The sequence below is a fragment of the Bipolaris sorokiniana genome (assembly GCF_000338995.1).
Source record: "Bipolaris sorokiniana ND90Pr unplaced genomic scaffold COCSAscaffold_1, whole genome shotgun sequence".
NCBI classification, from domain to species: Eukaryota; Fungi; Ascomycota; class Dothideomycetes; order Pleosporales; family Pleosporaceae; genus Bipolaris; species Bipolaris sorokiniana.
The window spans coordinates 1,160,245-1,179,189 of NW_006911895.1; the positions used below are offsets into that span (position 1 = coordinate 1,160,245).

The 18,945-nt window shown below is 49.5% G+C and overlaps 7 protein-coding genes across 7 annotated transcripts; 5 read left to right on the plus strand and 2 right to left on the minus strand.

Moving 5' to 3' along the window:
- Window positions 1-284: 284 nt before the first annotated feature.
- Window positions 285-1,898, minus strand: COCSADRAFT_32100 (uncharacterized protein). Its single transcript, XM_007696011.1, has 4 exons — window positions 1,779-1,898; window positions 1,629-1,717; window positions 1,241-1,436; window positions 285-1,065 (listed from the first exon to the last, which is right to left on the minus strand). The coding sequence occupies exons 1-4, from the start codon at window positions 1,779-1,781 to the stop codon at window positions 586-588; spliced, it is 768 nt and encodes a 255-aa protein (XP_007694201.1). The 5' UTR covers window positions 1,782-1,898; the 3' UTR covers window positions 285-585.
- Window positions 1,899-2,138: 240 nt separating this feature from the next.
- COCSADRAFT_155561 (uncharacterized protein) lies at window positions 2,139-3,541 on the plus strand (the record flags this gene model as incomplete). The annotated part of the gene is made up of 2 exons (XM_007696523.1): window positions 2,139-2,291; window positions 2,354-3,541. 2 exons carry the CDS (start codon window positions 2,139-2,141, stop codon window positions 3,539-3,541), a joined length of 1,341 nt encoding a protein of 446 aa, XP_007694713.1.
- A 189-nt stretch (window positions 3,542-3,730) lies between these two features.
- On the minus strand, window positions 3,731-4,812 carry COCSADRAFT_166362 (uncharacterized protein; the record flags this gene model as incomplete). Its single annotated transcript, XM_007696524.1, has 3 exons — window positions 3,731-4,437; window positions 4,504-4,737; window positions 4,797-4,812. The coding sequence occupies 3 exons, from the start codon at window positions 4,810-4,812 to the stop codon at window positions 3,731-3,733; spliced, it is 957 nt and encodes a 318-aa protein (XP_007694714.1).
- A 667-nt stretch (window positions 4,813-5,479) lies between these two features.
- On the plus strand, window positions 5,480-7,866 carry COCSADRAFT_209375 (uncharacterized protein). Its single transcript, XM_007696525.1, has 3 exons — window positions 5,480-5,782; window positions 5,878-7,656; window positions 7,724-7,866. Exons 1-3 carry the CDS (start codon window positions 5,589-5,591, stop codon window positions 7,731-7,733), a joined length of 1,983 nt encoding a protein of 660 aa, XP_007694715.1. The 5' UTR covers window positions 5,480-5,588; the 3' UTR covers window positions 7,734-7,866.
- Window positions 7,867-9,138: 1,272 nt separating this feature from the next.
- On the plus strand, window positions 9,139-10,173 carry COCSADRAFT_105819 (uncharacterized protein). The gene is made up of 2 exons (XM_007696526.1): window positions 9,139-9,273; window positions 9,360-10,173. Exons 1-2 carry the CDS (start codon window positions 9,232-9,234, stop codon window positions 9,825-9,827), a joined length of 510 nt encoding a protein of 169 aa, XP_007694716.1. The 5' UTR covers window positions 9,139-9,231; the 3' UTR covers window positions 9,828-10,173.
- A 1,397-nt stretch (window positions 10,174-11,570) lies between these two features.
- Window positions 11,571-13,885, plus strand: COCSADRAFT_195196 (uncharacterized protein). The gene is made up of 3 exons (XM_007696527.1): window positions 11,571-11,690; window positions 11,772-13,481; window positions 13,535-13,885. Exons 1-3 carry the CDS (start codon window positions 11,687-11,689, stop codon window positions 13,624-13,626), a joined length of 1,806 nt encoding a protein of 601 aa, XP_007694717.1. The 5' UTR covers window positions 11,571-11,686; the 3' UTR covers window positions 13,627-13,885.
- Window positions 13,886-15,171: 1,286 nt separating this feature from the next.
- COCSADRAFT_67919 (uncharacterized protein) lies at window positions 15,172-18,337 on the plus strand (the record flags this gene model as incomplete). The annotated part of the gene is made up of 6 exons (XM_007696229.1): window positions 15,172-16,027; window positions 16,079-16,868; window positions 16,921-17,739; window positions 17,785-17,836; window positions 17,946-18,051; window positions 18,111-18,337. Coding segments are annotated over 6 exons (2,850 nt in total), but the record flags the coding sequence as incomplete, so codon positions are not given.
- Between the last annotated feature and the right edge of the window lie 608 nt (window positions 18,338-18,945).

Genomic DNA, 18,945 nt, shown 5'->3' on the forward strand with positions numbered 1-18,945 from the left:
AGGCTGCGGAGAAATGGACGTCAAGCGATTGACAAGGAGCCGAGCATCGGTGTCGACGGGGGAAGGCCTGATTCCAAAAGACCCCCGAGGCCAGTTTTCGATCTTGCCTGCGAGCACAGCACCGTCGTCAGATGGAGAGGTTACGGTCATCTTGTCGTCTGCAGACGGCGCACATAAGGCCCCTCTTTATCTTCCTGTCTGCGTGAGAACCCTGATGTATACTTGAGACCCTCTGTGACGTGATAGGGCCACTGTATGCTACGCGTTGGTATATGTTGAGCATGGGCTATTCTTGGCGAAGAGCATCATACAACTCCCAACACCAACCTCACGGGCGCTAGACAACCAAACAACTGTTACTGTCATCACGCAAGACGACATACTACACCAGGCTGGGGAAAGCACAATGACAACCAATAATCAAGGCTTTTATTACAGATACAAATCTCCGTATTACCGGAACTTTAGAGTGCCATCATAGCCGCATCAAGGTCTCCATACCCCCAAACCATGTTATTTATTGCAATGCATGACCCGATCCAGACATGATAGTCCACAATGATTAGACGCTCAGCGCCAATGCTTCTACTGTACCATCACATCAGCGGCCTCATTGTGCCCGTTGGCCGGCCTCTCCTCGGCGTCTTGCAACCCGAGAGGAAGGGAAGGAGGAAGATCCTTTCCGGCTGCCCGTGCCTTTGTCTCGGCCCATTGCCGTAAGCGCACTAGGCTCCTCATGCGAGATTCTCCGCGAGCCCCCATACTAGTAAGAATCGCTTCATTGACCTTACTCGCAACATTCCTACGGAGCGACGGTTCCAACAACTCATTAAGCTCCCTCTGAAGAGTACCAGGGGCGGCAGGAAGAAATATAAGCAACGACATTGTAAGTTCAAGATCCCTCAGAAAATCAGGATTTGTGGCTGCACGGGGAGCAAGCTGGGACGAAGCAAAGCTGAGCGCAGGCGTGATATCAGTAGCAGCAGACGATGTGCACACCCGGATAAGCTCGACCAGCTGTAACCTAAGTAGGTCGAAGTGCAAGGCTGGGTCTGTGTCTAAAATCTGACCGGTGTATTAGCAAAGTTCAATGACAAATACGCCAGACGAGTAAATGTAGTTGCTTGCAATCATACTGAGGACTGAAGGTTTGATTATCATCAAAGAGATTCTGCGTGGTGCATGAAACTGTATTTAATCCTGCAAGGTGGTGGGAAGTACAAGTAGAAGTGTCGCATACCTGAGGGTTCAAATCATTGATCTTGGTGATAGCGGTATCGATATCACCAGCATGAATAGCCCGACGTATTTCTACGCGGGATTGGATAGACTCTTCTTCAAGAGGAAGCTGGATGTTCGCTTCTTTGGCAAACTTTTCTGCAGCTCTAGGATAGCCTTCGCTAACGAGGTAGTCCATAATGACAAAGTTAATATCCCTGCAGAAGCAACGTCAGCATTGATGCGCCATATACATGCAGGTACAGCAGCGCGCGATGCAAGCGCTACCACAAGATCAGAGATACAAGTTAACATGTTCTCCACATGTTGGTTCGGAGAGATTCCCAACTTATTTTGAAATCATCATTCGAAGGAGGTAGCGGAAGCGACGTGGAGGGTGGATGACTTACGTCTTGGACGGTTTGACATCGTCGACCCTCCTCTGGAAAGGATGATGTTGGGTTGGCGTTGCCGCCGACACGGAAACTGTGGATGAGCTCTGTAGGGTGGTTAGATGGTGGGACAGGTCGCAACAACGGGCGCAGTGTGAGTTAGCTTACCATGGTGAAGCGAGACGCCCAGCAAGCCTCAACCGACGTCCATCAGTAGATGATACGAGCTGCCCGACCGTTGGTCGAGTGTGCTGGCGGCTACGCAAAGTTTTGCGTGTGGAGAGAAAGTTTGAGAGCACAGCTTCGTGAAAGAAGAAGACTGAGCTTGCGCGCTTGGCGAGACTAGTGCCGGTGGGTCCTTATGTAAGCTCGACACTAAGGTCCGAGCCACCACTGCAGAAACCCATTCGTCTCAAGAACCCTGCATACCCTTTTGATATCTCCAGCATTCGCCGCAAGAGGTGGGATTTTGGTAGAACAAGGATACGGGGTGCTACTAGGCGTTCAGTACGCTAAAAAACTCTCAGAATGGCTTCAGCAGGCCGAAGAACGCATTACGAACCGCCATGGGGTAACGCAAGTATTATTGGAGTAGCTGGTAGTTCTGGCTCGGGCAAAACATCTTTGGCAATGGCTATTGTCTCCTCCTTGAACCTGCCTTGGGTAGTCATCTTATCTATGGTTCGTTCCAGCCTTGTAAATTGGGTCACGTGCCCCGCCCAGCTAAGGAACACCCCATGTAGGACTCGTTCTACAAACCTCTTACGCCAGAGCAATCTGCAGCAGCATTTCGCAACGAGTTCGATTTTGATTCTCCCGACGCTATAGACTTCGACATTCTCGTTGACCGCCTAAAAGACATCAAGAATGGCAAGGTTGCCGAGGTACCAATCTACTCTTTCCAGAAGCACGCACGCCTCTCCAAGACTACAACAATCTACTCCCCGCACGTCATAATCCTGGAAGGCATATTCGCCTTACACGACCCACGCATAGTCGATCTCTTGGACCTCAAAATCTTTGCCGAAGCCGACGCTGATTTATGTCTCTCACGCCGTCTTGTGCGAGATGTAAAAGAACGAGGCCGCGATATTGAAGGCTGTATCAAGCAGTGGTTCTCCTTTGTCAAGCCTAACTATTACAAATATGTTGCCCCCCAGCGAGAAATTGCAGACCTCATTATTCCAAGAGGTATCGAGAATCGGGTTGCCATTACTATGGTGAGCAATCAAGTTCGTCAGACGCTGCACAGTAAGAGTGTTCAGCATCAGTCAGAGCTCAGACGATTGGGCAAAATTGCAGAGGACAGTCCGCTGAGTGAGAACGCCATCGTGCTCAAGCAGACGAATCAGGTCAGGGGAATGCACACATTGCTGCTGAACCCTGACACGTCGAGAGAGGACTTTGTGTTTTACTTCGATCGCATGGTTGCACTGCTTGTCGAGACGGCAGTAGACTTTTTACCACTTGTATCGTATGAGGTTACAACACCCCAGAACACCACTTATCAGGGGTTGAAGAAGAATGCAGAAGTCAGTGCCGTAGTAGTGCTACGCGGCGGCAGTGCTTTCGAGACGGGTTTACGACGGACCATTCCTGATTGCAGGACCGGACGAGTACTGATACAGACAAACTACAGAACTGGAGAGCCAGAGCTCCATTATCGGGCGTTACCCACCAACATTGCTGAGCATGGACTAGTCTTGGTCCTCGACCCCCAATTCTCCACGGGGGCAGCCGCCCTGATGGCGGTCAGAGTGCTTGTCGACCACGGCGTACCAGAAGCCAGCATAGTCTTTGTAACATATACTGCGGGGAGGGTTGGGCTGAACAGGGTCTTGAGCGTCTTCCCGGATATCAGAATTGTGGTTGCAAGACTGGGTAGCGATGAGGAGGCGCGATGGGTTGAGACAAAATACTTGGGCTGTTGAAGCGAGAGCACCAGACTGCAATGGCAAGGCGTTTCAAGTTACGCATTTTTTTTTGCTTGTAAATGATTTCATGCTGTGCTAGAACGTACATAGCCAACATGTCTTTGTCCGAACGCCGTGTCTATCGCCAACGCCGATAAATGCAAGGTTAGCGTTGAAGCAACAACGCACCGCTATGTACAGTGGGTATCATAGAAAGTACTCCGTCGTGACTTCTTTCCCTTGCTGCTGCTGCTGCTGCTCAGCCCGGTGGATATCGTTATCTGGACTGGCATCAAATACGTTGAAAAAGCGTTCACCCGTGTCGCTAACTTCGAGCACACTAGCCATGTTACCGCATCGGTAGCAGTAGTTGGGTGCACTCCAAACAGTGCTTAGTCTGTCATCGTAAAGAATCTGGTAGCCTTCTTGGCACAACTGATGCGCGCGCAGAATGTGTGACATGGAGTTGACTTCCAAGAACTTTTTGACCACCTGAGCACCGAATGTGTAGCCTGCTCCTCTAGGGCTGAGGGAGAACTCGTCTCTTTCGGGATCTGGATCGCTCCATACAAGATCTGCCATGGGCCCTTCATGAGGGATTTCCCGGAAACGGTCGATGATTTTGATCTGATCGATAGAGTGTATGGAAGGCGACAGGCCACCATGTACGCAGAAGATTTGGTCATTAATGACCACGGAGAGAGTGAGAAAGTCGAACATGTCTGTAAAATAGTGCCAGACGTTCGCATTGCCATATTTACGTGAGCATTCGGTATAGAAGCCGTAGGACTGGGTGACACCGCGAGATTCGTGGTTGCCACGGATAAGGTGGACGCGGTGCGGATAGCGGAGTTTCAGACAGACGAGGAGCGATATGGTTTCGACAGAAAAGAGGCCGCGATCGACGTAGTCGCCTGTTCAGCGTCAGTTCTGTCTCTAGAGATCGCGTGCCCCCCTGTGAGGGGCAGACCAGGACTTACCCAAGAAAAGGTAGTTTGTGTCCGGACATGGCCCACCAATCTTGAATATCTCCATCATATCGAAGAACTGGCCATGGATATCACCGACAACAGTGACGGGCGCTCTGATGTGCACCACGTTGCTCTCCTTCATGAGCAACTCCTTGGTCTTTGCGCATATTGCCTCGATGACCGGCTCAGCCAGCAGTTCCTTCTTGGAAAGCCGAGATATGCATTCATCGAGGTCTACGCTGGCTGCGCAGTGTCAGTCTAGGTGTGGCGAGCACGGTAAGCATCGCTGGTGACTGACGTACATGGTAGACCGGGCATGGTGGTGTTGATGGCGTGGATACAAGGGTGGCAGCATCCACGGCTCAGTTCAGGGTATGGAGTCTATACTGGTCGCTAGCAAATGTCTGTAGCGCACAATCATCCTCAGAGGTCCATCTGGAGGCGCGACACAGGTGATGGCGCAAAAGCGAGCAAGTTGATATTGGGGGGTGGCCAACTAGTCCTGTTCCCTGTCCAAGGTGCGGCGGCATCCCGCTTCGTGGCCCGAGCGCATAAAAACGTGACTACGCTGCAGACTTCCCTTTTCCGCAACATCTGCTGTGCGTGTTTTTCAGAACCTACGAGGTACTTGGCTCTCTGGTGCCCCGGACCTCTCTTTCCTTGTTATGCCTTATAGATCTAAGAGGACACTCCTCTGCGGCACTCTCAATTCGTCACTTACCTGCTATCGTGCTCTCAATACCTGCTCCCAAGGGTTTCCCTCGCACCAGCAACTGGCCCTGTCCCGCTCTCCGTGCCCACTCACTTGCTCCTCCTCAGCGTCACATTGCCGTCGTTTATCCTACAACCTCAACATTGCATACCAGGAGATACTGAATTGATTGCCCTTCCGTAAGCTTGGGCGTCTCTTTCGTCCTGGCTCGTGCGCTCAACCTGTCCAAAATTTGGACGCGCGCCTCATACTTTAAAATCTCTCCCTAATATCACCACCTACACCGCTACCAACAGGCTCATCGGTCTCCATTAATCTTTTACTCCACCAAAAACCCTCCATTTCCATCGTGGGTTTTCATAGGTTGATTGCGTAGCGTGGTATGTCTTGGAACGGGCCCGTAGGGGGTGCGGCGCCTTTCCAGCAGCAACCATATGCAAATGGCCTACCCCCGTATGGTCAACAACCGCCTTATCAGTATGGACAACAACCAGGACAGCAGCCGATATATGGCCAATATCAATCGGGGGCTTCCTATCCACCAAATGGCCCCCCTAATCGCGCTCCGCATGTGCAGTAGGTCTCACTCCTGATCTTAGCAAGCTGTTCATCACGTGCTCGTCGTATCCGTCTTTTCGTGGTGTGCGTCATTTTTTCTGACTCCCTTTCAGGCCACCAAAGAAGAAGGGTAATCCAATAATCACCCGATATCCCCCTCCACCGGGCTACCGCGGACCAGCGCAGCCTCAGGGTCCATTCGGTACTAACAAATTCCCCAACTCATACAAGTCGTCGCATCCAGGGTTTCCGCCATCGTCGGCGCCTTCAAACTACCCGCAACAAAGTTATGCAACGCCTCCTGCAAACCAAAGCTATTCTAACCAAAGCTACGGTCAGCAAGCGCACCAAGCACCAGGATTTGCGCCGCCGTATACTCAAACACAGAACGGCTATCAATGGCCAAAATCAAGTTATCCTCCAAATTCAGGCTATTCGCAAATTTCAGTCCACCCAACTGCTCAATCTTATGCTTGTTCTCATAGCAGCTACCAGGGCTACCCATCGCAGCCTGCTACAGTTGATTCTGGTCATCCGCCGTATGGCAAAACTGGAGCATGGTCACAACAGTATGCGCAAGCACCTTACCAGTCAAACCAACATAGTTCCTTCAGTGGACAAACCCACGGCCAGCCTGTGTTGGATCCGGAGGCCACACCCACCCCAGCAACTGCCCATCTCACCGCTTCACAGCCCCCGCAGCAACCTGCTCAGCCCAGTAGTGTTGTAAGCGATGGAAGTATGAGCGACAGGCCACAGTTGTTCTTGGCATGGGACGACTGGGATTTTGACTTTGATGGCGCGATCTGGCCCAAGAGCAATGAGCCCGTCGATCCTGCTCTCAGCCTTGGAGTCATCATCTGGCACCCTGCTAAGCAGGTTACTCGTGCACTACCCTCTACTTTTGCTGAGGCTGAAGAAGACGCACTGAAGCCCACGCCTGAGAAACTCGACAATGGGGATTCGGTGTCCATGTACTTCACTGCCGATAATTCGCACGAAGCTTTCCTTAACGTAAGGCAGACTGATGATTGGGAAGCTATCCAAGATGACCCTGTCTTTGTTGTATTCACGGATGAAGATATGCAGAACAATCTAGTCACACTAGAGGACTGCATCGCGCAGCGGGATCGTCCCGACGAATTTGAGGATATGACAACGCATGATGGAGACATGGAGATGCGCGACGCCACGTGGGACATTATGGATAACCTTGAGCAAGCACTTAGTACAAATCACGGAGGTTCAACGTCGAGCGCATCGAAAAGAGAGGCAATGCCCCCCCTGCAAGGAAGTCAAGAGGATATCCTTGCGAAGTTGGGCGTGACTGGAGCCCCGAAGCCGCCGTCGAATGAACCAATACCTGTACCATACTCTCCATCTGAAGTACGGCAATCAGTGCTACTTGTCGAAAAGCCATCGGCTGCTCCTTCATCTTCTCCGCTCCGAGACTCTGCTCAACCGACCCAACGGGCAAAGTCGTATGGTGGCTATCGTAACAGTGGACCCAGATCTGCTCCTCCCCGTCCGTATGGATCTATGTCAGCAGGCGCTGGCTCCAGGCCACCGCCTCTCCCACCCGCTCCGGCAGAGCAGCGACATGATTCCTGGAATGCGCTTCAAAGCAATGGCCACAGTTATGACAACCCTAGAGGGAGTCCTGCGCGCTCTGAGGGGAGCAATCGGACCATGGCTGGTTCTGATTTTGATCCTGAAAGCCAGGGTAATGAGCCACAACAAGATGCGCCTGTTATACCATCCCTAGATCGAAGCGACAGCTCATTCTCTAGGAAGAGAAGTTATGAAGATGCCGATCAAGAACATGAGAAATTGCGCCAGCAGGACGACCATAGCAAGCGGAAGAGGCGTTCCCAGGTTGATGCCGCTTACAGGTAAGGCTTCTTGACATCAATGAGGTTCATCTCGCTTGTTTCTGGCAAATTCTTACTAATATTGTAGTCGTCGGTGAGCACGCATTTACGAACCCAGCGCCTGGGCCTCATCCGCTATGATCATTCTTCGTCACACCTTGATTTACCTTCTACGCCATTTCTGACACCCATGGATCCTCTTCTTTGTTTTCGTTTCTGCAATCACGGCCTTGTTCATGATCCACGAGAGCCTTTCATCTTCCCTTGTCTTATACGTCAGGACTATCCATCCATTACTATTTATTCTTCTGCAAACTTACTTTCAATTCTCTGTCAACCCGATTCATGGCTTCATACTGCAATGTTATTTCCAAATGTCGATCAACAGTGTACACCAGAATGGGTCATTCACGGGTACCGGCGGCCTTCGCGCTTCATTTGTTGTCTTGAACTTGTCCATTAATTTTCTATTCTTACCATTATCATTATTATTACTATTACCACGATTATTATTGTCGTTTCTTATTCCAGGATCACTCATTTCACGACTGTCTTCCACAAGAATCCACATCTGATTTTATTTGATCTGGCCGTCTGGACTTCAAGCGTCCGGTCTCTCAATTCACTTGTTCTGTTTTACAGAGTCCTTGCCTAGTTTCCTGATTGTTCCGTTCAGTCTTCTTACGAATCTTTTTACGAATCTCCTAACTTTTGGTTTCTTAAAGGTCTCAGTTCTTTTATTTGTTTATTCATTTCTTCTTCTCAGGTCATTTCCGAGCACGAGTATCTTGACATCATGATTGAGACATCTGCTTCTACTGCAGTGGCCACTCGCAAGCACAATGACCAGGTATTCGGTACGGCGGAGTAACGTATCTGGAGGGTACCAGCGTCAGCGATTCCTCAATCGATACGTGATAGGTTATTTAGGCACTGCCTGTTCGCGCAAAGAAACAATGCGCCAAATGAAAAGCCTAATACTTTGGCAAGAATGAGTGCTTTTCAGCCTCCACTGCAAGCAGCGCTTGAATTAGCGATTGGGTGCTTACGGGCAGCTTTGAGCATTGACCATTTAGCCATACATGGCTGTTGCTATGCGTGTCGAATCTAAGGGCTGTATTCCTCCTAGATTGTAGCGAAGTTGTTGGTACGATTTCCCTTTAAGCACTTGCAATAGTATAGTGAGTAGGATGACGACATGACCATGATCATTCTGCAAGCTATTCTCTGTTGCCGTCACACGGCTCTCAATCATACAGTTGCGGAGATGCTAAAGTGACATGTTTGTAGCAGACAGAACAAAAAATCGGTAAGTTCACGGAAACATATTTTTCCGACATGAATTAGGTATATGGAAAAGCAAGTAGTTAGAGCAATACAATCTGACAAACGGTACAATGCGTAGCTTTGGAGGCGATGGTGAGGTCCGTGCGTGTGTGAAACTAAGCCACATCTAAGCCACCGGGTGCGTCATCTGATCCACTGGTTCGCATCGCCCGCTCAGGCGACACTCTTCCACCTTAACATCTACTTCATCATACCGAAAACCGCTGCCTACACGCATACTAAAATTACTCGATACCCAAAACTGACATCATGTGTGGCTCTGATTGTTTCTTGATGCTCCTCAGCGTCCTGGTACGTTTGCAGTTCCCGTAAGGCGGAGGCAGGCACCGACTGTCTCTCTGCAGCTCATGGCGCTCGATAGCTAACATAACCCACAGTTCCCACCGATAGGTGTTTGGGTGAAGAAGGGGATTTGTAGCGCCGATTCGCTCATAAACCTCGGCCTCTCGTGCCTAGGCTTCCTCCCCGGTCTCCTCCACGCCTGGTATGTGATTCTGCAGAACCCAGATCCATACGACGCATACCAGCCCGTGCCCGATCGTGAACATGGAAGGACCACCGACGGAAGGGTGACATACTATGTGATTTCGCACGAGCAAGCGGGCGGCAGACCTGCGAACTATGGTACTGTGGCATCTCAGCCGAGCAGTGGACAGTTTCCGGGACAGCAGAGTGGCGTGACAAACAGCTTTGCGCCGCCAAAGGGACACAAGAGCGCAAATGGCAGCGGACCTGCTGCGCCTGCGCCGGCAAATGGAGGTGGCGAGGGAAGCTCAAGTCAACCCGAGGGTCCACCTCCGACATATGCAGATGTCATTAAGGGCGACCACAAGATACAGGACTAGTAGGGCGAACAGGTGTTGCAGCATTGTTTCAAGAGACATGAAGCATGTTAGCGCGTAGAGGAGCACGTGATGTGAACAGGGCGCTGAGAGGGAACGGATAGTATTGTACACCTAGAGTATTGCTAGCAGAGACTTGTATGAAGGGAGATAGCCATTGCATTGATCAAATAAGGCGAACATATTCATTGCTTGCACCAAGTGTGTTGATAGTTTAGCCTAGGACCCTTGCAACCGACATTTGGCTTCCGGATTTGGCTTGTACGTCATGGCGCATATGCCCGCACGAGCTACCTATTTATGTACATTCAGTCGTACCATAGGAAACACAAACATTTTGCAGATGGATACATGGATTTATATGGATAGATGTATGGGTGTAGGTTGATAGGCTAAATGGTGGGCGAGAGTAGTCAAAGAAACGGCGAATTAAACGTCACCTTGCCGTAGTCCAGCCACGTACGTATGCGCGGCATCCTCTCGGCGACTACAGGCAGCCAATACCACGAGGCCGGGCCGGCATATTTTGTGCTCTGAGCCCGCCGCAATCTATGGCTTTTGATTCGAATTGCCTGTTTGGGTAGGTGCGTTCAAGAACAAAGAATATGTATCGAGGACGTTGAGGAAGTTTGGCAATGGAACGGTTTTGGAATTAAGGTTTCGAAGGATAAAGTTAGTGGTGATCCTAGGGTAGTGTGGGCCTGGGGCGGTGCGGGGGGCGCGGTGCTGTACTTACGCAGGGTACATTACGTGTATTTTGGGATAACGTGTATTGGACTAGAGGCGGTCAAGTGGCACAGAGGGGCTGGATAGAGAAGTTAGAACTCAGTCTTTTGAAGTCTGCATCAGGGATACGGTACCATAGGCTGTACCTCAGCACTCAGCAAAAGTTGGAAGTTTCAACCGTACACCGGTAGATGTGCGTTTCAAATCGCTGGTCTAGACATAAGTAGTTTGGCAGTGTAAGAATAGGTTCAGGAAACCAACATGCTGCAGTTTGATGTTTGCAGCGAATATCCTATTTGCACCAGTCCAGGGTTTCAGAGAATACATAAAGAGTCATAGGCATCAGATTGGATGAAAACAGTGCATATTAATTGTACAGGATGCTCTTTCCCCTATTGGTGGAAGGTTGCTAGTGTCAGGAGGTGCATATCCCGCGTCTCTCCTCTACTGAACATCGTGATGCGTATGAATGATATTGTCGAAGCCGAGTTGCGGTGAAGAAAAGCAAGCTTTCTCCAGGCTTATTGCAGTGTCGGCGTATACACTACAAACGGACTTGGGACAATGATGGCAGCGCACCATGTCACCGAAGAGCCAATTAAGCGTTTGGATCGTGCATAAGCGCCGCGTCCCTGCGTCATTGCCCAGACACACTGCAAGGCTTAAGGCGTAGCCAAGGGCAGCTTGGGACAGTCCTTGGAAGGCTTGAACATGATGACGCTGAGCTTCGCGCATTACATTCGACATTCGACATGGTAGCAAATGATTGTAGTCGGTACTCGCGCCAATTCGACTGGCGCTGTGCAACTTCGCCCGCGCTACTGGACACAGCCTCAGCAACTTCCTGCAAACTAGCAGTCTGGCCGAATTGACCTGTGGCTAGAGCATCCCTTCCACGCTCTTTATTCGCCAACTTTATACTTCAGCCACAACCACTGACGCGAGCGGGCGTGCGCTGTCCTTCGCGTTAAAGCAGGGAAGCCCGGGGCCACTTATTATCTCTCCTTGGTCCCTTTCTCCCTTTCTCGTTTCCCTCCACCCATCTCTTGGTTTCGCAAACTCAAACACCCCATTGACACTTGGCTTTCAACTCCCTTTCTGACCCCGACCGACACAGAGACAGTACATCTGCATTCATGCGTAGGTGGAGTCCCGTGCCCGAACCATCAGCACAAACCCTAGCACCACTCGAATCTCCACACTAACTCATACCCAATTTAGACACCGTACGGAGGCAGGCGCATCGCGTTGCCTCGCAACATGGCAGCAATGGAACTAATAATTACAACCCATTCGCTCGACAGCGCTCTCGAGATTCCCAGTATGATGTGGAAAACATAATGCACAGATCACGATCCGAGGCAAATGCAACATCGGGATTTGAAGAGCAGAGGCGCCTCGAGACCATGCAATCAGAGAAAGAGTTTGGAATGCCAGACCACCACAACACCGAGCCCGCCCCTTCATCACCAACACATGCGACTGCTTCAACTGCCGTTCCAAATCCTTCGCTTGACAAGGATGGCGCAATTGAATCAGACACCGCGCACAAGGCTTCTGTGGATAGCACTCTTGCGCCCTCCAACCAGGAGCAAAACGTCAGCCCTACCCGCAGAGCAAAGTTCAAGGGCATATTCAGGAAAGAACACGAAGACCAAGATCATACCGGCTTGGACGTCCCTGAAGGAGATGAACTATCCTTGGAAGAACGCAAGAAGAAGGCTTTCAAGAGGAAGATACCCATCGGCGCCCAGATCCGCTTTGTCTTGTTCGGTGCCTGGATCAATGTCCTTCTCATCATGGTACCCGTCGGTTTTGCCGTGTACTACGCTAGACTCAAACCTGTGCCCGTTTTCATCATCAACTTCATTGCTATTATCCCACTCGCCGCCATGCTGAGCAATGCCACCGAAGAACTGGCCATTCGGGTCGGAGAAACTCTTGGAGGTCTTCTCAATGCCACTTTTGGAAATGCTGTCGAACTCATCGTGTCCGTCCAAGCCTTGCTCAAGAACGAAATCACCATTGTCAAAACCTCGCTTATCGGCAGTATGTTGTCCAACCTGCTGCTTGTCTTGGGAATGTCCTTCTTTCTCGGAGGTATCAACCGCTTGGAACAGTTCTTCAACGTGACTGTGGCTCAGACAGCAGCATCGCTACTTGCTCTCTGTATCGCATCCCTCATCATTCCGACCGTGTTTCACAACACAATTGCCGAAGATGACGCAGTTGCACACAACGGCCGCGAAGATGCTGTCAGGAACCAGGAGCTATCTCACGGAACTGCCGTCATTCTTCTCCTCGTCTACGCTTGCTACCTCGCTTTCCAGCTGAAGACACACTCCACTATGTACAGTGAGCCCAGTCAAAAAGTGCCCAAGCGCAAGTCCGGCAAGAAGGAAGAAGGCGATGCATCGCGCGGCATTGCAGCCATTGGCGCTGGTACTGCCGCAGCGTCTGGAGGCGGTGTCAACATGACCACACTTTTCAAGAACCCAAACTCTGAGGAGGAAGACGAAGACGAATTCGAAGAGCCATCGCTTTCTGTCATTGGCGCTCTCATTACTCTCGCCATCTCTACTACCCTCGTTGCTTTCTGTTCGGAATTCATGGTCTCCAGTATCGATGGTCTTACTGCTACTGGTCATGTCTCTACCACTTTCGTTGGTCTTATCCTACTTCCCATTGTAGGTAACGCCGCAGAGCACGCCACCGCCGTCACTGTCGCCATCAAGGATAAGATGGATCTCTCCATTGGTGTTGCTGTCGGTTCCAGTATGCAGATTGCGCTTCTTGTTTTCCCTCTGATCGTCATTCTCGGATGGATCTTGGGCAAGGACTGTATGACCCTTTACTTCGACACTTTTCAAATCGCTACTTTGTTCGTCTCGGTATTGCTTGTAAACTACCTCATTCAAGACGGAAAGTCACGTAAGTTCGCTTCATCCAACATGCAACTAGGATACTTTGCTAACAAGATGCAGATTGGCTCGAAGGCATTCTACTCATGGCGAGTTATGTCATTATTGCTCTTGCAGCTTGGTTCTACCCCAACCTTGATGAGGAGAAGTGCTAGATCCTTTCTGTTTAATACTTTTGAGCCTTTGCCTTCTTCGTCATATACATACTAGGTGGGAGTTCAATTAAAGGTGGCGGTTAAAGAGTTATGTTTTTCTACTTGCAGTACGTACGGGGATTATAGTTGTCACGTCAATAGTACTTTCGATACCCTGATATCCTCAATAAGCAAACGCTTAGTTGAGATGAATATAACGTATAATTTCTACGGTTGCGGCCCAATGTCTGCAGCTTTGTACTAGCCATGTTGATGTTCGCAAGAGAGGGGCACGCCTGCCACTATGAACTCAACGCACCTTCCTCACTAGCATCACGACAGCATAACATCAAGAATCATATCTCGTCATCACCTTTAGCATTCTATCCATCACTTCACTTCCCTCAAACCGGTGTGTACATTTTCTCTCACTTACATGCATCAACTTTTGCCCGCAGACGGCAGATACCAGAGCCGCTCAGTATACTACATACTACACCTTCACATACTATGGTTTCCATCCCAAGTTTCTCACCTCCTAATTCTCACTTGCTCTCGTGGACGTACTAGTAGAGTCGCTTGTGGGCTCTCACCTGGTGCTTCCGGCTCCTCGACAGCTGAGCAGTATATAAACCTACTCTATGCTAGGCTTGGGTATATATTTTGCTATACACGACCACTCTTCTTCTTCTTCTTCTTCTTCTTCTTTCTTACACTATCTTTCCTACTTCACCACAACACTTCTACAACTTCTTTCTCATACAATATCTCTTTCTTCTCATACCACGCCTCTTCTTCCTTGCCTGGTTGGTTCCCATGACTACTTCTATCAATCCTCACACTTGTCCCCATACCACCCAGTTCACAACTACACATTACCTTAGCCTACTTACCAGCCGTCATTGCGTGTACTCCAATCTGTGAGAGCTTCTCCATCACCACTTGTTTGCACGTCTCATCCATACAGCGGTATGTATAACGGAAACACCCATACCACGCTCGTACATTATCGCTTCACCAAAACTGACAGCTTAAGTCATTATGAGTGAACCCAACACAGCCAATGACAGCGAAATGACTGGAACGCAAGCCCCAGTTCCGGAAACCGCGCAGGTTGGCGACGAGGCCATTATCGACGATGATGACCAAGTTCAGCACGAGATCGATACACCTCCCTTTCATGTAGAAGAACATCTCCAGCACGATTCCAGCTTTTTACCCGTTCCAGAAAACGGTTCTATCCCACCCGATGATCCCGACTCGTTGTTCATCCCAGAAATTGACTCTGCTTCACCAAACAACTCAGGCCCCCTTTCCACCCCAGAAAGTGATACCACTCCACTAGGTAACTCTCATCAACAGCTTTCCCTAGCCACCACGATTGCGCCTCCGGATATACCATCTTCAGCGCCTCCAAAGCCTCTTTCGACTATATCTACTGCCCAACTGCGTGATAGAATGCGCAACAGGCAACAAAAAATAAGAGACAAGAAGAGACCAACGGCTACCCAAACAGGGCTAAACCTACCACACACCATTGCACCCACTGAATCGTGTCATCTTGATGATGATAATGACAAAGCAGACAGGAGAGCAGCAGAAATATTTGAGGAGAAAATGCGGTACTATGACAACGTCAAGAAGGCCAATCATGGAAGCCTTCCTTTCAAATTCGAAGTCGAACAGACAAGGGTACAACTCGCCGAAACAGCCAGAAGGAAAAAGCGAGCGCGTGATACTGCCAAGGCTGTGGAAGACGATCCTGTCAATCTAACTGTACCCCCACCGCTTGATCTTGAGCAAGATGTCGAGGAAGAGGAGCTATTTGATGCTGACTTTGACCAACCTCACACTCGCAAGAGAGTTTGTATGCAAGGTGCAGAACTCCAGAGTATGATGGTTGCACTAGATGCTATGAATGATAATCCAAAAAGAAAGCGGAAAAGGAAGTCGGTAGGCGGAAGAGCAGATGTCACTTTTGGCAAAATCACCAAAAGTGGCAAACGCTCCAACAAGAAACAAAAGTTGATTGACAATGGGGCCCAACAAGCTGCATCTCTTCTCTATTCAAATGTTTTTACTGAACAAGCTGCTCTAGATGCACCAGAGCAACCATTCTTCACGTCGAGGACCAAGATACAGGCGCTGAAAGAACTTGTTGCTAGTGTGCCTATTGAAGATGAGAAGCAGGCAAAGAATGACGCAACCATCTTGATGAAAGCAACAAGACAATTTAGCAGGAATGCAGTCAAACCTGATGTTAAGAGCGGTCTATGGTCAGTCAAAGGCATGAAGACAACATTGAAGCCGTATCAGGTCCTTGGTACTGGATTTATGCGCCAACGAGAGAATGCCACTGAAGAGCCAAGGGGTGGTATTTTGGCGGATCAAATGGGACTTGGTAAAACGCTTATGACGTTGGGTAAGTGGTTGCGGGAAAGGAAAGCATAGTGACTGTACTAACTTTCCACAGCGAATATCCATGACGGTCGACCACCAAAGGGTAGCGGTCGCCCCAAGGCTACCCTTATTGTTGCTAGTCCCGCACTTCTCACTCAATGGAAGAGCGAAATCGAAAAACATAGCTCAACCGAACTGAAAATCATGCGGTACGGCGCTGGAACACGTCATAACTTTAACGCGTCCTTGGAACTCCTGAAGGGTCATGACATCGTCCTTACCACTTACAACGAGGTGATGTTGTCCCACCCAAAAATAGAACCTCCGGAGAGTTGTGAAACAGAGGAACAGGAGAAGGCATGGTGGCAGGAAACTTGGGAGCAGCAACGAGGCGCCCTGCACCGCGTACGTTTCTTACGTATAGTCTTGGATGAGGCACAAGCCATCAAGAACCACATGTCGCGCACATCAATTGCCTGTCGTGCCCTTCAGGCTGATCACAAGTGGGCTTTGAGTGGAACTCCTATCCTCAATAGCTTGACTGAGCTCTATCCTTACTTCAAATTCCTTGGCGTTCCACTTATAGGCAGCTTCGAAGACTTCAAGGATGACTACTGCAACCCAAGTAGTCCAGAGAGACTTTTAGTGAGACTCTCTCACTTTATGATCCGCCGCACTCACGCAAATACGATCATGGGAGCTCCCATTCTCAAGTTGCCTCAGGCCCATCAAGCCACGTACTGGTGTGAGTTCAATCCGGTTGAACGCTGCATTTACGAAATTGTCCGCAATCGTTTCATCAAACGGATACAGACCATGGTAAAGAATAAGGCCTTGAAAAAATCCTATTGCAACATCTATGTGTACGTACTGATACTTTTGAAATATGGCTCTTAGAGTTACTAACTGATACAGGATGTTTCTAAGACTCCGCCAGCTGGCAGCCCATATTCTCATGCTTCAATTTGTTATTCGAGATCTCCTTGAGTTGGAAGATATTGAGCTCATTAAACAGGTGCTTCGTCAGCAGACAGCTGATAGTAACACTCAATCTAGGAACACAATAATCGCAGTTCGAAAACAGCTTCAAAAGATAGCAGACGAGGAAAAGAAAAAGAAATGCGATGATTCAAAAGTGAACAAAGAAGCCGAAGGTCAAGATCAAGACAGCGTCACTGATGAAGAAGAAGGAGAAGAAGAGGAGGAGCTGGAGTCAGATCATCGTTTCGGGACGGGCGGGAGTTTTGGCAAAGACTACAACTTCGGGCCCTTTCTGAGCAGTCTCCAAACAGGAAAGAGCTGGGAAAGAGCCAAGAAAACAGCCAAGTGCAGCACCTGCGGAAAAAAACCACAACAGCCTATGCTCACATCATGTGGGCATCTGATTTGTGCTGATCCCTGTTACTCAGAAGCATGTGTCGAGATGGCTGAGCAAGGGGAAGAGAATATAGTTTGCAAAGCCTGCGGTGTCACATCTACATCTACCATTACATGTGACATGGGAACTGATTCTCAAGACATACCTGCATCTGGCACGCGATCGAATGACAAGAAGAAGAAAGACAAGGGGCGTAAGCGCATCGGCCGTGAAGACATTGCGCACGACTGGCTTGCTTCGCTGGACGACGATGTCCTACCTTCCGCGAAAACCATCGCAGTCAAGTCACAGATTATGAACTGGATTAAGGAGAACCCGAATGTCAAGATCATTGTCTATACCCAATTTCTTGCTATGTAGGTTTGATTCACATCCTATGTATCTGTGCTAACAATCTATAGGATTCAAATTTTGCGACGTGTTTGTCAGAAAGAAGGCTGGAATGCTATTCAGGTGAGTTGCTACTTAGTATATGCTATTAACCTGTTCACTGTTACTTGGGAACACCATGGAAACTGTTGCTGAGTGCTCTGGGGGTTCGAACCGCTAATCACCAACGTAGTACCACGGCAAGATGAGTCTCACGGCTCGCAATAACGCCATTCAATCATTTGGCCGCCAAGAAGATAACGTGAGAATCATGCTGGCAAGCATGCAATGTGGTGGCTGTAAGTGCTCATACCTGTGGTAGCTTCTATGTCACAATTATATACTGATGATCTTTCAGTGGGTCTTAACCTAACTATGGCTTCTAGAGTTATCTTTATTGATCCTTGGTGGAACTCTGGTGCAGAGCAGCAAGCTTTCTGTCGCGTATTCCGCATTGGTCAAAGAGAAAAGACATTTATGAGCCGCCTTTGTGTCCAGAACACAATAGATAACAGGATTATCGAGATTCAGGAGCGCAAAGAGAAGGAGATCGAAAGGGTGATGAAAGAAGGGGGCAAGCCGGTGCATGGGTACGTTTTGTCTACTTTAGGCATTTTCCAGACTAAGAAGATCGCAGGATGGATATCCATAAGCTGATAAAGATGTTTGGAGGGGAAATAGGGGAGGAAGTTGATGCGATTACCATGGCGGATGATGAGATGGAAGACTTCGAGCTGCCGTTAGAGTAGGCTTGGCAGCCACGGGGACAAGCCTTGGAGGGCGAAGAATTGATTTTTGAGAATGGCGTAGGGGTCTAGATCGTGAATGGATCTTGAGTTTCGTGGGTGGTGTGGGTGCCTGGTTGATGGAATGGATTTGCTTTTTGCCTACAAACCTTCAAGCTGTCCTATCAGCAGTCAGGATTTCTCTGGTAGATGGGTGCCAGCAAAAGTTCGATTCGAGCCAAAAGCTTTCTCAGTAGCCATGCCGTGGCATGTCATTGTTCTTTTTCTCAGTTGCCTCCTACAGGCATAAACGTGTTTGTCCGATGGGCGCGGGTGCAAAGGGAGAGTGTAGATAAGAGGCGAGGGGCGGCCAATCAGACCAGGGATGATAGCGATGGCGCTTGGCAAAGGCAGGCGTCGCGTATTCCCCGCCCCAATGCGATACCTGTGCTATCGATTGCACGCGCA

What these genes read in the sequence shown, in the direction of transcription:
- COCSADRAFT_32100 (XM_007696011.1), bottom strand. An exon ending in GATGTCAAACCGTCCAAGAC is followed by an intron (nt 1,437 to 1,628) that starts GTAAGTCATCCA and finishes TTGCTTCTGCAG; the next exon opens with GGATATTAACTTTGTCATTA. An exon ending in TCAATGATTTGAACCCTCAG is followed by an intron (nt 1,066 to 1,240) that starts GTATGCGACACT and finishes TACACCGGTCAG; the next exon opens with ATTTTAGACACAGACCCAGC.
- COCSADRAFT_209375 (XM_007696525.1), top strand. Translation starts at nt 5,589, where the DNA reads ATGTCTTGGAACGGGCCCGTAGGGGGTGCGGCGCCTTTCCAGCAGCAA. An exon ending in AATCGCGCTCCGCATGTGCA is followed by an intron (nt 5,783 to 5,877) that starts GTAGGTCTCACT and finishes ACTCCCTTTCAG; the next exon opens with GCCACCAAAGAAGAAGGGTA.
- COCSADRAFT_105819 (XM_007696526.1), top strand. Translation starts at nt 9,232, where the DNA reads ATGTGTGGCTCTGATTGTTTCTTGATGCTCCTCAGCGTCCTG. An exon ending in TGATGCTCCTCAGCGTCCTG is followed by an intron (nt 9,274 to 9,359) that starts GTACGTTTGCAG and finishes CATAACCCACAG; the next exon opens with TTCCCACCGATAGGTGTTTG.
- COCSADRAFT_195196 (XM_007696527.1), top strand. An exon ending in CATTCAAGACGGAAAGTCAC is followed by an intron (nt 13,482 to 13,534) that starts GTAAGTTCGCTT and finishes AACAAGATGCAG; the next exon opens with ATTGGCTCGAAGGCATTCTA.